This window comes from Xyrauchen texanus, chromosome 7 (assembly GCF_025860055.1).
Source record: "Xyrauchen texanus isolate HMW12.3.18 chromosome 7, RBS_HiC_50CHRs, whole genome shotgun sequence".
Taxonomy (NCBI): domain Eukaryota; kingdom Metazoa; phylum Chordata; class Actinopteri; order Cypriniformes; family Catostomidae; genus Xyrauchen; species Xyrauchen texanus.
This window is the reverse complement of record NC_068282.1, coordinates 30,534,684-30,550,593: the sequence shown is the minus strand read 5'-3', so window position 1 is coordinate 30,550,593 and position 15,910 is coordinate 30,534,684. Positions and strand designations below refer to the sequence as shown.

Below are 15,910 nucleotides of genomic sequence, written 5' to 3'. Positions count from 1 at the left end.
TTGGATCTCACGACACTGCCATACTAATATCAGCCGACTTTATGGCAGGAGAGTAGTGTATGCGCCACGTCTCACTCAAACGAGTGCCACTCGAATATGTGCAAACAGATGCTGTCTTAAGTCCAAAGTATATTTTGGTCAGATGCGAATACTAGGAGAATTTTGTCATCAGCAGAGTGCTCGAGCACTGAATGCATGTGGCCTGATTTTTAGAGACTTATATCTGTTCAGAACAAAAATGGGCTTTTCCCAATCAGTGGGCATTTTAAAACCACTGAGATTCCCTACTTTCATTGGAGAGTTTAGAAATATCCATCCTGGTTGAAACCGACCACAGATTTGAAAAAAACCCTTATTGGTCTGCAAAGACCTACACTTGGATTTTTCTAATCATGTGTTCTCTTTCTGAACACGCAGTATGCACATGCACTTGGAATTATTTGCAATAATTAGTGGGTCAACAAGTTGGCAATGCTCATAGTTAAGCAGACGATGAAGCACTAGAAAAAGATGTAATCGCCGCTAATCAACAGGAGACAAATGTGGAAACATAAACAGTGGATGTGCACGTCAAGAGAGCGTGTGTGAGGAGGCCAGGAGATACCTGTTATTGTATAACTTGAGTCTGAAGGAATATAATGAAATATTCATAGGTCTAAACTCTTGAAGATAAATAGTACAGTCTCTCATAGAAGTCGTAGCGCATATATGCTAACCACCTGTGTATGCACGCACAGCCAAATGATGTACACTTTGAAAGGCTAGAGTTAAAATTAGAATTAGAATAAGAATTACTTATAATTAGATATAACTGGGAAAGGTAACTGGTATTGTATTTCTGAGTTATTCTATCACAGTGATCAGGGGTATGCATATCCCATGAGGTACTTAATCAGGTTCAAGTGGGTAGGCTACTTGGAAACATTTGACTTTGTTAAACCAATAAAATATATAAATTGCATCTTAGAAAAAAATATTAGGGCTGTCAAAATGTTATAAATCTCATAATTTTTGGTTTTAAACACCAGTGTGATTCTAGTTAAAAGGAGCACATTTAGGCTTGGTGTCAATGAAACGTTCTTGAGCATACTGATAGAGCTGTGGAGGTGCCTACAGTAAGACAAAATAAGTTGTGATACACATATATCTGATGTTATACAACAGCTACAATCCTCAGATCTGATATTTAATTTAACAGCACTGGAACACTTAACTATTTGTACAATTTCATTTGTCTGTGTTCGCTGTGGGTAAAATATGATGGGTATTTTGATTTTTTTATTGTTCAATTTGATTTAGTTCGCTGATTTGTTCTGTGTTCTGCCTGCAGATTACATCTTTTTGCCAGCAGATGATGGCAAATTAATGTCTTTTATGTTATGAGTAAGTCATTGAGTCATTGACTTAACTGCTTTTTAAGGAATCAGTTAAGTTGAGTTGTTCCAAAACAATGGACGTGATCGAGAACGATTTGTTAACCTAAAAGATTCCTTCAAAAACATAGAATATTTTATGAACAAAACACCAGTGTGAGAGCATTGCAGACAGTGGAGTTGTGCTTGATGCTTTGGCTTCTTTTGGAAATATTTTGCTGGCCGAGAAGAAATGCACAAACTAACTAGCTTATTTTTGTCTGAAACTTAAGTTATTTGATTTTATTTGTTTGTTAAACTATTGTGTAAAAGAAAAATTACACTCACAATCATGCTGTTGGTCTAAATATTACCCGCAGCAACAGGGCCATTGTTAGGGTGGTAAAACTATAGGGATCGCTATTGAAGGGGGCCCCACATTCTGACTCGCTCTGGGCCCTGCACAGCTTGGGACATCCTTGTGTGTCCTGTGCAGCCCTGTGCAGCTGAATCACAGGCATGTTGAGAACAACAGCACTATTGCTCGTGTGAAACTGCATAATTGCAAAATACTCACTATGACCAAGATGTTTCATAAAACAGAATATGTATGACCTATTGTAATATATATTGCAGTCTACAACATGCTCCCAACATGTATTAAATTTCACCTTTTTTATTTTGTATAAAAGTATTTTGGTTGGCCTTCCTCGCAATGTCAAGTCCTAAATATGACAAAAATTGGTAAAATATTGCATCCTTATCATGAACACTACATGTCAAATAATCTAGAGACATATATTCAAGAATAATCCTATTCCACATTTTAACAGTCGGAGCTTTGTCCGAAATCCACTGCAAAGGTATACATTTTCTGGCACTAAAAGTGAGAATATTAAAGAGCTTTTATCTTGTGTGCAGTAAGACCCACATAATAAGATATTCCTAGTAAATAATATGCAGGGTCCAGGACCAAGGAGACCTCCAATATCTTGTTCATATCTTCTGTAACATTACACCAGAACCTTTGAATCTTATGACAAAACCAGAATCTGTGGGTAACATTCCCTATTTCTGTCTTGCATTTAGAACACAGAGGAGAGAGGTCAGCCCTAAATCTACTCCATTGAGCAGGAGATATGTGTGCTCTATGAAGAATTTTATGCTGGATTGCTCTCACTCTATTACAAACATGCAGAGACTTTACATTACATTCCTCCAGGCCATGTCCCATTCATCGTCAGAAATTATATTATCAACTTCTTTCTCCCAGATTGTTTTAAGACAATGTGTAGATATTTCTTAGTCATAGACAGCATATTATAAAAATGACTTATAGTTTCAACTGACAGAGTCTCAATAAGCTGTTCTTTAAGGTTTGATTAACTCAGATAGAAGTGAAGTGTCCTTCTGAATAAAGTTCCTTAATTGTAGGAAGCAAAATAAATCTCTACCATCCAGATAATTTTTTTAAGATATCTGACCAAAGGTGTGACAATCCAAGTGACACCTTGCTGGTAAAAGGCAGGAGCTGTCCAAGATGCTAAAGTAGCTATACAGCAGCTGGATATAGTGATGCGCATGTACCCTTGGCGCCAAGCATTTTGTGGCACACGGTGCTTGAGCAAGCACTGAAGAGGTCTCATGTCGGTGGCTGCCACCATAAACCCCAATGCATACTCCTTAAAAAGGAGATTTGTTGGCTGGGGAGAGCATGCTCTTTGCTCTGTTCACAATATGGCCCAAGCTGTTCAGATGTTGAAGCAGTAAGTCTCTGTGCTGGCATAACAGAGCCTCTGATTGTGCCTGTAACAGCCAAACATTGAGATAGTTTAAGATGCGCATGACGCTCAGTTTCAGAGGGGCGATAACTGCATCGATGCACATTGTGAATGTGCGAGTGTAGCCGGTTCGGACTCGCGTGTCTCTGCTATTACGACTCGGCTACCCCTCTGCGTTGTGTTGTAGAAGTCAGCGAGAGGCATTGAAGAATATGTCAGTTCACTAAAGTGTTGCTTTAGTATATCAATAATAACTCTTGGGTCTTCACCAGATTTTAATGATGGGTTACTGCGTAATGTGATTTTGATTATGTCTCTCGCTCTCCCTCCAAGTCTTGACATCATTTCCTGAGCCTGTTCTCCTGTCGGCACACCTCTCTTTCTTAAATAGAGTTCAATCTGTTCTTCCCACTCGTGGATAGAAAGTTTATCTGTGCTATCTCCACGAAAGCATGGTGGCTCTTTCACATCAGATTGCATCACCAATTTTACACCAGTCATGGTTAGTGAATGGGGGGTCAGCAGAAAGTGGTTCTAAACCTACATTTTGGCTGCTAGTCATTCTCCCCTCATTCTCACTTCCCTTCTTTAACTGTGCTGAAATAGACTGTCCTATTTCATGGGCTAACTGTGTAATGAGGTTGCTTAATTCAGCGGAAGTTGTTTCTGACTTGGGAACCTGTCTATCAATTTGTATGTGTGTGGAGCAAAACACTGGAGAGTCAGCGATACCTGTGGCTCCAGGAGTGTGAGCCATATCCCTAAAGAACTGCCCTCTCCCTCACCAATGTATGCTTCATCTTGCATATCTTCCACAACATAAGTATATGACATTGTCACAAAAAAAAAATTACAACAATGACAGTAGTTCTCTTTTTTTATTTATTTATATATTTTTTTTTTGCTGTATTATAATACTCAGTACTTGTACCTCTCTCTCCAGCAGATTAGACCGGAAAAGAAGGATTCAACCCAGTCCATAGAACAAACTATGCGGTACCCAGCAACATCCGGCGGTCAATCTGACATCGATCCTTCTGGGTATCCGGGTCACGGCACCAATGTAGCCGGTTCGGACTCGCGTGTCTCTGCTATTACGACTCGGCTATTCTTCTGCGTTGTGTTGTGTTGTGATGAATAAAGACTAGAGTCAGATGGCTGGTCCATAGGTCTTTTTTTATCTGCATGAGTTGAAAAATGCAGTAATTATTTGTTGCATTCAATGTAGTGTGTTTAATCAGCCTTCTCCTCGCTCCGCTCAGACCTCCCGCGGACTGAAGCGAGAGCACGCGCAACGCGACAATGACGTCACAACTGCGACGAACACAAAACTCATAAAAATATATATATATAAAAAAATAAATTATTTTCTTTTCTTACATACATATATAACAGAAAAATGTTGGATTTTGTGTGAATTTAAAATTAAAACACAAATTATAATTAATACCCGTTACACGAGGAGCCAAAGACAGTCCGAAGGGCAGGACTTTGAATTGATACGCTGTTCCCTCAAACGCAAATTTCAAAAACATTCTGTAATGTCATACAAATTGGATATGAATGTATGCATACTTCAGATCTATCAACGCAAACCAATCGTGTGGGCGTACATAAGATAAGATCCTGATTTCTGAGTAATAACTTTGAATGGCCGCTTTGTGAGTGTGCAATATAAATGTCTCAAATCCAGGATCGACTGAAGCCCACCATCTTTCTTTGGGGCAAGAAAATAACAGCTGTAAAACCCTTTTTGGGCTTGGTAATTTGGCTCAATCTCTTTCTCACTTTTCACAAGGAGATTGTGTATTTTGGCTCCTAAAGGCCAGTTCACAGTATACCGACAGACATGTCTGTCGGGTTTTGTCGGATCAGTGTGTTAACCCTGTCGGCGTGTGTCGGGTATTGTTGGTGTCTGTTTCAATCGGTGGTTGTCGGGTCATGGAATGAGCAGTGTGGTATAATTTTCCAACAAACTCTGATGTAATATAACATGACCACAAACCTTTGCCATGACGATGAGGGACGTGTCCCTGAAAACTCAATGTAAATTAAAGCGTGTGAGCTAGGTGCTAGCAACAGGCGTGTTAAATAGCTGTTGTAAAAATAAAAATGCCAGATTTCTAGATGAGAAATTACTTGTTAAATTCCCAAACACATATGAACTGTAAAATTGTGTTAATAGCACAAAGGAATGAAGCATTTGGTCACAGCATTTGGAACTATGGTGCCATTTCTCGCCAAGTGTACAGCAGACATTTCTTTCTTATGAAGTCCTTATGATGACATGCGTGTAATCACATAACATGCATTTATATTGCATGCATCATTAATCTCTGTGCATAGATTAGCACTACAAACACTATTATTAAACTAGATAGTGCTGAAAGCTTTGACCTTGTTTAGCACCAATGGACCTGACAGCTCCGTAACCATGTGCATACTTATTATTTGAGAAAAGATAATTATGTATCGATGTGTTATTAAAATTAATTTGTTTATTTTGTTCCGTTTTGGTATCAATCGTGATCATTCACTTAACCGTATGCCATTTTTAGTATTCTGTTGTATGAAGTAAGAAGCGAGATCAACATTTAACATTTGCAAATGTTAAAAGTTTATAACTTACATTTGAGTAAAACTACTGTTCACAACATATGACCTAACAAGGATCTTGTCACGTCACATCATCTACCTTAAGATGTCTTTCTTGGAGAACATGGCAGATGGCGCTACATGTTTCAGGAATAAGCTTAGTTAAAGTTGAGCATCCAATTCGAAACAAGAAATGCAAGTTATGAACAGATTCCCCTAAAACAATTCAATAGGTACAACATAGCTGTTAGAAATATAAATATTTATAATTTCCACTTAAATAGCTTAATTATCTTGTTTAATTACCGTAACAAATACTGTGAGATGGTAAAATTTACATTTCAAGGGATAAAATATGTTGCCAGGAAATGAAGTGAAATCATTAGGCATCTCTAAAATTTGTTAAAAGTAGTTCTTGAAACTGATTGGGGGCTGTGGCAGGGCGGAGGGCGGGGCCGGGTCGTGATTCCGCACACCCGGCCCCCAATTTGGCTAATCAAGCCTCAGAGAGTGATAAAGGCCGACCGGAATCTGCAGTGCGACAGAGGGAGAGATTTACGGGCAGCTGTCCGAGACCTGTGTGTTTATATTTGTGTTTTTGGTTGAGTTATATATTAAACTATTATTTATATTGTCAAGCCGGTTCTCGCCTCCTCCTTCCCATTAATCCCTTTACAGGGCCAAACAGAGCAAAATTTTGGAAGCTCTGGGCATCATTTGTTTGCAGTTCTCTGCATAAATTTAGGTAAGCGCCATGTCTCTCACGTCGCAACAACTAAGGCTCACCCACAACCTCTTTTGTTTCATTCGTCTTCTTTTCAGGCAAAGAACGACATGTAAAGACATAAGTAAAATTTGGATTGTGGTAAAAGGATCATCCATTTTTTAACCACTCTGACTCTCCGTAAAGAAGTCTGTTGGTGTCTGTTGGTGCAGTGTGAACATAACCATTGTTGGTGATTGTCAAGTCAAGTCAATTTTATTTGTATAGCGCATTTCACAACACACATCATTTCAAAGCAGCTTTACAGAAGATCAGGGTCAGTGTTTAAACATCGATTTTGTTTGAACTGTAAGATTAATAATGACTAATGTCTTTGAAGTCCATCCTGGATTAACTGCAGAAGTTCACATAGATGCAATTGTCCTTGTTAATTGGCTGATGAAAGATTCTGTTGGCAATTGTTAGTCTATGCATTTCATTTTAAGATCGTAGTCCATCAATAGACAGAGGTGATGCAGGCAGAGTAATTTCGGTGAGGTTCAGTGTGGTCCATCCTAAATCCAAGGTTCAGACAACGGCATATGAAGTATCCCATGTCTTATGGTTGGAGTTGGCATCAGTTCATCCTCTGCAGTCCATCATAACAGACTGAAGTGATGTTTGGCTGGCACCGGCTGCATTTAGTCATCATCATTCAGCGACACGTAGCAGTGGAGTCCTACACGATGCAGGAATTGTGCTGGATCCAGCCGGTTCTGGTGACCTCAGGATAGGAGTCCCGAGGTTGAGACAGGGAAACAAATAAAATTATATAAGCATAGATGCCATTCAATTTATTGCAGAGTTATAAATCATGATCAATGTTTCTGGTTTCCGGTTCTGGCAGACTTAACTAAAGCAGCCTAATTGTGGGTTGGAGGATAAATTAGGTGTATGCCTGGCTAAATAGATGAGTCTTTAACCTAGACTTAAACTGAGAGAGTGTGTCTGCATCTCGAACAGTGTTAGGGAGACCATTCCATAGTTTAGGAGCCAAATATGATAAGGATCTACCTCCTTTTGTGGATTTTGATATTCTAGGAACTATTAACAGGCCAGAATTTTGTGATCATCATGAACTTGATGGAATGTAGCATGGTAGAAGGTCACTTAAGTACTGCGGAGCTAGACCATTCAAAGCTTTGTACGTAGTTAACAGAATTTAAAAATAATTACGGAATTTAACAGGTAGCCAATATAACGATGATAAAATGGGGCTAATATGATCATATTTCTTGGTTCTTGTTAGCACTCTGGCTGCTGCATTTTGAACCAATTGAATTGTATTTATTGATCTTGCTGGACATCCTCCCAGTAAGCATTACAATAATCTAGTCTTGAGGTCATGAATGCATGAATTAGTTTTTCGGCATCAGCAACAGAGAGCATGTGCTGTAATTTAGCAATATTTCTTAGGTGGAAGAATGCTGTTCTACAAACATTGGTAATTTGATTTTCAAAGAACAGATTGGTATCAAATATAACAACTAAGTTCTTCACTGTTGAAGATGATGTAACAGTACATCCATCGAGAGTCAAGTTATATTGTAGTGGCTTATTTTTAAAGTTTTTTGGTCCAATAATTAGTACCTCTGTTTTATTGTCTTCTGTTTTATAGTACCTCTGTACTTATTGTCAGCGTTGGTCGGTGTCTGTCGGTGCGGTGTGAACTGACCTTAACACTGGTGTGTCTTCAGACAAAACCGTGGAAGACAGAACGCCGTTGAAACTGGGTGCCCGGTGTGCAAATAGGATTGTATAATTATGTTCTATACTTTTTTGCACCCATTATGAAATATCTGTTAGTGCTCGCCACGTATCCACGTAAAGGGACAGAGGATAATTTGCTTTGCTCACTGTATGATATGATGCGATGCTCACCATAGGTTGCGGGCTCTGCTTTCCGCTTCAAAGGGTAGTGCCCGTCAGGAGAGCTTTTGCTACACAGGGGTGTTTCTCTCACCGGCGCGGGGCATGCGCCGTTATGGCTGCTTCCGTTTGGGCGTGCGTGACCTCAACGGTGGCTTGGCGATGGCAGGTGGCGGCGCTGGATCGAAGCCTTGCTTGAGAAGGTTGTGCGAACCAGTTTGGTGATCCCCCTGCTCGAAAATCCATCAACAATGAAAACGAAACCCCCCCCCCACCCCCACTAAGCTCAACATCTTTTGGAGGGGGGCCCTTGAAGATAATTGGTGCCGGGGTCATAATCCATCCCTGGCTCAACTTTGAGGCCCCGCTGTGCCTCATGTGAATTATGATACAATATGATACAATATTTTATCTGACAGAGAAGAGGAAAGAATAAGACTACTCAGAATAAAATGGTCAGAGTGAGAAAAATTCAGGCAGTGAGAGGAAGTTCTATTCTAGAACTTTCCATTCTAACAGTGCTATTTGTGTACCAATGACTTGCTACTGATACAATTAACAGCATACTGAAAACAGATTTATTTGCTAGATTTACTATGTATTGTTTTCTAAAATGCTTTATGAATTTTCTGAGAAAATGTAGAAATAGTCTTTGATCCAATAACTTTTTGTGCAGCCCCATTATGCTGTGATATTTCCAATTTAAAAATAATCTTTTGATCCTTCTGACATCATATTAAAGGGAGTGACATCATAATTTCTATTCATATAGTTCGAACAAAGGTAAGGTTATCTTATAGTCTAAATCAGTATTGTTTGCTCTATTACACAAAATATTAGACGACTTTGTGACATTTAAGCCAAAAAGATCTTGAATGAAACAGGGTTGGCACATGTTTTGGGGGGAAAAGTTTATGAATATTATTATTATTTAAACTTCCATTATAATCAGATTTCTTTACAAGGTACACAATAACTGAGGGATTAAATCATCTATTCAAATTATGAGTAGACAAATTCCATACTTATTGTGACAGTGTTAAATTATTGTAGCTCTAAAGGATTGTGGAAATAGTGTATATAACAATTGCAAACCCATATTTGTTAATTACAAATCTGATTATAGTATTGTGGTCCCCCGATGTTTATGTTGGTTACAGCCCTGGTAATTTGGGCCTGAAGTGGGAAAATTATTTATATTTATTTTAATTTCACAAGTAACCTTTTCAAGTAAAAAATGTATATATATATATATATATATATATATATATATATATATATATATATATATATATATATATATATATATATATATATTATTATTATTATTATTTTTTTTTTTTTTCTGACAATAACCCAGATACAGACCCCAATATTCTTACAATCCACTCTGAGCTGTGGCTCAAGAGGTTTTCTATTGTAATTAGAGAGTTTGGTTTGGATACATGGATTAAGTAAAGCATCTGAGCTTTTATAAAATATATATTTAGTAAGATTCGCTAAGGTCATCCAGAGTTCTGCATGTGTTGATGTTTATCAGCTAAGTTGATATTGAAAAGATAAGTTGATACTGAGAGGTTTGTAATAACATGCCCGATGGAAAACTCTAAAATAGGAATAATAAATTTTATGAAGTACTTAAGATTCAGTTTAGGTAGCCCTGAAGATTATTGATAAAATCTAGAATTATCTTAATTTCACCGGTCCAATCTTCTCAGTGTACTGTAGATTAACCCTGAACAAGCTTTAGTTTCTCTATTTCTTTGTAAGGTAATCAAACAAATTAGTAATTATAAGTTGAATTTAAACAAATGTATTAGATAAGATTTAAAAACACTTAACATTGCTGAATGTAGTTTAGAAAAGAAAATGTAGTTAATTTGCCATTTACTAAACATATACATTTTCTTCACTAAGATTTATCCTCCTCATTAATTTCAATTAAATGTGTAAATCTTTATAAAAGACTGAAAAATGTACACACACATCAGAGACAAAAGCAACACAGCCTCTAACTAGGTATTGTAAACTTGACTACTCAGCAGTAGTGAAGCAATCTTTAAGCCTTATATAATGTTGTGACATGTCAAGTGATCCCTGAATAATATGAGAAGTCAGGGGCATTTCATTGGTTTCCAAAGTTGAAAATAGACTTTGTGCTACTAAGTTATATCCAAACAATTTAACTAAAAAAACAAATCACAACATTTGGTGTGAGTTAGCAATAAAAAGATCAGAACACTTTTAAAGAATTTCTAAATCTCCTGCTTACTTTATTAATAATATTAATTCTTCATAGGGCTGTGTCAGAAGACATAATAATCAATAAAATATTATATTAGTGTTGTGTGCATGCATAAGAGTGAATGTCATCTTCAACCATGCTTTTTGTGTATCTTTCATGTCTTTCATGACTGGGAACATTGTGTTATAAACCATCATCTACTATAAGACCTACCATGCAAGGCCTTTATAACCCAATAGTTTCTACTAAAACCATACCTTTATCTATCTTCTTACAAATTGTTTAATGGGTTTTATTGTCTTTATGGTACAGGAGAGTAGAGATTGACTAGCAGTTACAAAATGTATGTTAATACAGTGAAGAGAATGCACCCATCTGCATCCAAGTGCATTTATTTTCAGTATGCTTCTGGGCATGTATGCTTCTGCAATGTGTTTAGCAGCATACTTTATTTTGTTTAGCGTTTTGCCTGTAATATGCATTAAACTATGTGTGACAAAGTAATTGGCTTATCCTTTGTCCTGAGTATGAATTGAGGGGAAAGGGCAGTGGTGATATATCTTGGCATCAACTGTGTGTGGTATGAGGACACCAAATATGAGAGAACTTCAAAGCAGAGGATCTAAAAAGTAGATTTAGGATTGAATCTTAAAGCTAAAACGCCTTCAAGTAGCATGGAAATCCCCATATGAAATGAATATAAGTCACTGTTTTCTTTTCACAAAGAATAACATGGAGGATATATCTATATTTTTATTGAACAAGAATATAACCCATACAGTAGGTTCACCTGCATTACTGAAATACTATTAATGTTGAAACAGCAAAGCTGATTGGCTTTATGTTGCAAGGGCTGTGTGGGCATGTAATATTTGAGGGTATGCACATGAATAAACCTTACACAATTCAAAAGCAGCAGAAGAGATAAATACGCCCATATCAAAAGACAATGGACTTGTTTGCCTGTTTCCTTGTACATATGAAACATCTCAAAGCTACATGACATTGTTCACAGTCTGTGGTCTCACAAACCAAGTCATAAACAAAAACAAGAATGCCTGTCTGAAGTTGCCACACACAATTTGGTAAAATAAAAAGTGTAATTTATGACAGGGGATTCAAATTTATATCACAACTAACAGGGTATTAAGTTGATGTCTATATACACCAAACAAGTTATAAATTATAAATAAAGGCTGCTTTTCTGTTAAACAGGATATACCATACACAGAGCATTCAACAACCAAAATAGCAGAAGGACATAGAACTGTTTCCATATTTGGAGGGTAAACACACACCCTTTAAAATGGTTGTGGCATTCCATTATCATTTAACAAAGATTTTACAACGTAGGGCAGCATTTGTCACACAAGGAACATGTGGGGCCGGTCTAAACAATTATGCCATTTTGGATACGGTGGCCAAGAAAACATTTCAGATGAATAGTGGGGCAAATTCTTCATTATGAGAGGAATGCATATGGTGACCTATAAACTGAAGGCGGACAGGTAGAGTCTCACCTGAGCCCTGCTTTAAGTTTTTGCATGGTTGCTTCCCGCTCCTTTGCATTCTGCTGCGAACGCTGCAATATGTTACGCAGTTCCTGCAGGTGATCGAGGGTGCCGACAAGCTCGCCACGAACTGTCTTCATCTGACTCTCCAGCAGCTGTGTCCGGTGGAGGGAGTTTCTACGGTCTCGCTTGCTGCGTTGGACCTTCTCCTCCAGATCAGAGACTGAGACGACAAATTAGAAGACCCAATCAGACTGCATATACATTTGTTGTGTACAACGGGGCTAAGTGCCCCCCGGGATAAAGGGGGTCCACTGCAGATATTACACTACTAAAACATTAAACGCACTTTCCTTAACACCTGTTAGTCACTACACTGTAAAATATTCCTGATCCATGATATCATTGCAAACAATGTGTAAAGTTTGAGATAATTTGATGTAATATTTAATCATTTTTAAAATGTTGCACACGTCAGCCTGGTCTCATGACATTTACGTGAGTATTGCAACATTGTTGCAAAACTGAAATTACGTGATTCATTACAAGTTTGGCTGCACTTTTCAAGTGAAATGTCCAGCAGGGGTTGCCAAAACCGAGCAAAATGAGGTTGTAATCATTCGAGATTTTTAAGGTGAATTTTAGATAGGAAGGTAAGTTTTATTAAAACCTTCTAACCTAAAACTTACCGTAAACTTAACCAAAATTGTCCGAAAAGACAAATGAGAGTTTAACAAAACAGACATCTTTACCCTTAACTCCCACCTAACCTTAGTGTTTTAAAATGCAGAAACGAAATGAAAAGCATATTTTGTGAAGCATCCACTTCAATTTGTGTCGCTTCTATGTCTCTGTCGTGTCACGTGTCAGCTTGAGTTCTTGTCTGGTTTCCAACGGTCCTCCGAGTCCAAAGTCCAACGCTCTAGAGGTGCACCACTTGCAAGCTAATCATACTGGAATAAGTGTACATATGTAGGGTCTGTAATACAAACGTTAAAATGTATCATTTTTTGATGCTTTAGAGTAAAAGTGTCTCAGTATCATAACATGGCAGGGTCTGAGTAATAGAGAGAAAAATACATGTTTATAAAGTTATAATCAGCCATTGAAGTCATGATTTGAGTGAAAGTGAGAAAAAAAAAAAAAAAAAAACACATTGTTGTAGCACCTCTAGGGTTCATTTTACCTAGGAACGGCAGGGAACTGGAGACATATATAACAAGTTTTGCAAAAAATGATATATAGTCACGTTTTCACTATGAGACCAGGTTGGTAAATGTAGCAAATGAGAATACCTGAAATGATCACATTGTACTTTTTAGGCAAAATTCTTATTAATGATTTTCAAGATGATTATAGTTTTTTAGTAACTGTCCAATTACTAAAAGGAAAGTATTTGGTGTATAAACACACATTGTTAACCCTTTTCTGAAGTGGTTATTTTGAAGTATAATCTTAATTTGTTAATAATAAAATACAATTTTAAAAATCATGCTGTCTCAAAAGTGTCTACCTAAGGTAAGATTTTGCCCTGTACATGTAACTATTGTCCCTCTGTTTATCAAAATAACTAAAAAGGGGGGTCTTTTATTCAAATGTATTAATTTTAATCAAAACAACCTTTCATTATTATTTCTTTTCACACAATTTGTTGCTCCATCAATATTCAATAAAAAAAATCTTGATACATTTTATGACCATAAAACAAAAAGCACAATTTTCTTAAGGTGTGCCTTTTGCCCCACTGACTGTACCCTACTATAAAATCAAATGAGGAAACGAATTATAAAATTCTAATTTGTCATTCTAATTGATTATTCTCATTTGTTTCTCATTATGCAGTACAGTACAGTAATACAAATAAAAAATAATTTGTGGCCTACATGGGTGAATCTTTTAAAATTATGCACAGTTCAAATTTCAACCCCAACATCAAAAGAAAAAATATAGCTATAACTTTATAAAAAAAAAAAAAAGGGAAGAAAAAAAACACTATGTTTTTTTAAAGACATTGTCTGGTGTAGTTTAGAACTATATTCCATTTGTACACACGCAAGTTTCAGTGACTTGTTAATGCAGTCTCACATTCACAGACATAACATTTATAAATAGTTTATATACAGACCCATGGTGTCCTCACAGGGTTTGCTTTCTGATTCTGTCTCTGTTTTCTTCTCCATTAGCCCTTTGGTTTCTTCTAGCATCTTCTCCATCTGCACCAGCTGAGAGGCATTGGCTCCACTGGCCCTACGGATGAGCAACAGTTCTCTTCCTCTCTCACTCAACTCTTTTTTTTTACACTCACTCATGTTCTTTGTTAGTGGCCAGTCCAACGTACAATGGCACGTAGTAAAATACTTTAGAACACTAGTTTTATACCAGTTTGTCAGTTTGAGGCAACTCTATGATGTTCAACCCAACACAGCCTTGACATTCTGTTTCCTGCAATAGTTTTCCATTTTGTTTTCTCTTATGCTTGCCTATTTCCCCTGTCTTTTAGTTAATCTTTTAGTCCTTAATGTCTCTCCTGGCAGTCCTGTAACTTGTAAGTTGTCTCCTCGATAACAAGGAGAAGGTGGTCTTCTTTTATACTTGGTATCCAGAACATATTAGGCTTGCAGACAAACAAACAAAGAGTGAATAGAGAGTTGTGCCTGTCATGAGATCAGCCTGATTCACACAAAGCCTCCAGCAACGTAGCCTTTTATACACATTTATGGACGATACAGCTCTTCACTTTGGGTAATACTTTCAATACTATTACCATTATTTGTAATTATAAACAACAACTGAAACTTAGGATGAATTGATGATTGACGTGAAACCCTTTTTTGCACTGCATTTCTAAAGGTGCTTTCCACTCCATGTGCTAGGAATGTGCTGATAGACATTCACAGAGTGGATCTCCAAAAACAAAATTAGGCCCTCTTTCTGTATTTATATCTCTTAAGGATAAGTGCTCAAGAAAGGACATCATTATTTAATGAGGACAGAAGAACATTTAGATCCACAGTGTAGGTGTGTCTCCTACATGAGTTATGAGGATCTGAACACACACTCTCAAGAGCTACAGGGACTTATTTTAAAACCTCTGTTGCAAACACCCCAAACTCTTTAAGATTCTCTCTTATTTTCCTGAGTGAAGAGCACAGCAGCATACAATAAAAACACAAATAAATAGTTTTAACCATATGCAATTTATTCAGGAGGCCCTAGCTCTCTCAAGAGCTTTGTCTTTCCTATTTGATCTTTCACTGAGGACAGCTTAGTCTTGTGATGAGTCATGACCACTTTTGTGATTTCACAGCATGTTTACAACATGCACAGCAACAAACCAAAATATCAGTAACTTCTATTTTTGAAATTCCAACCAGGGCTGGACTGGGAAGAAAAACTGGGACAGGATTTTACATATAAACTGGGGTGCTGTCCTTTTCTGCATATAGCGGCGCAGTTTTGTGGTCCATTCTTCACACTGCCAGCTATTTTGTCACTGCATGTCTCCAGTGGCTGGTGGTTAGGTCGTTAGTGGTGTTTATGGAGAGTATAAACAGCACTGTTTCTTTACAATTAATATTATTATTATTAAAATATTAGGATCACGTGCGCAAAAGTTGCTCTTCATTTGCATAAAGTTAAACATTTCTCAACTTTGTCGCATCGCTGGACACACCCACATCTGGTCGTCAACAGCCGCCCTCACTCGTGTTGCCGGAATTCACCAGCTCTTATTGAAAATGAATGAGATGAGGTCGTTTTGTCGCTGCTGGCAGTGTGAATGCAGCTTAACGTTG

At 37.4% G+C, this 15,910-nt stretch overlaps 1 protein-coding gene across 1 annotated transcript; it reads right to left on the bottom strand.

Moving 5' to 3' along the window:
• Nucleotides 1–11,343: 11,343 nt before the first annotated feature.
• On the bottom strand, nucleotides 11,344–14,687 carry LOC127646444 (coiled-coil domain-containing protein 18-like). The gene is made up of 2 exons (XM_052130107.1): nucleotides 14,242–14,687; nucleotides 11,344–12,339 (listed from the first exon to the last, which is right to left on the bottom strand). The coding sequence occupies exons 1-2, from the start codon at nucleotides 14,423–14,425 to the stop codon at nucleotides 12,122–12,124; spliced, it is 402 nt and encodes a 133-aa protein (XP_051986067.1). The 5' UTR covers nucleotides 14,426–14,687; the 3' UTR covers nucleotides 11,344–12,121.
• Between the last annotated feature and the right edge of the window lie 1,223 nt (nucleotides 14,688–15,910).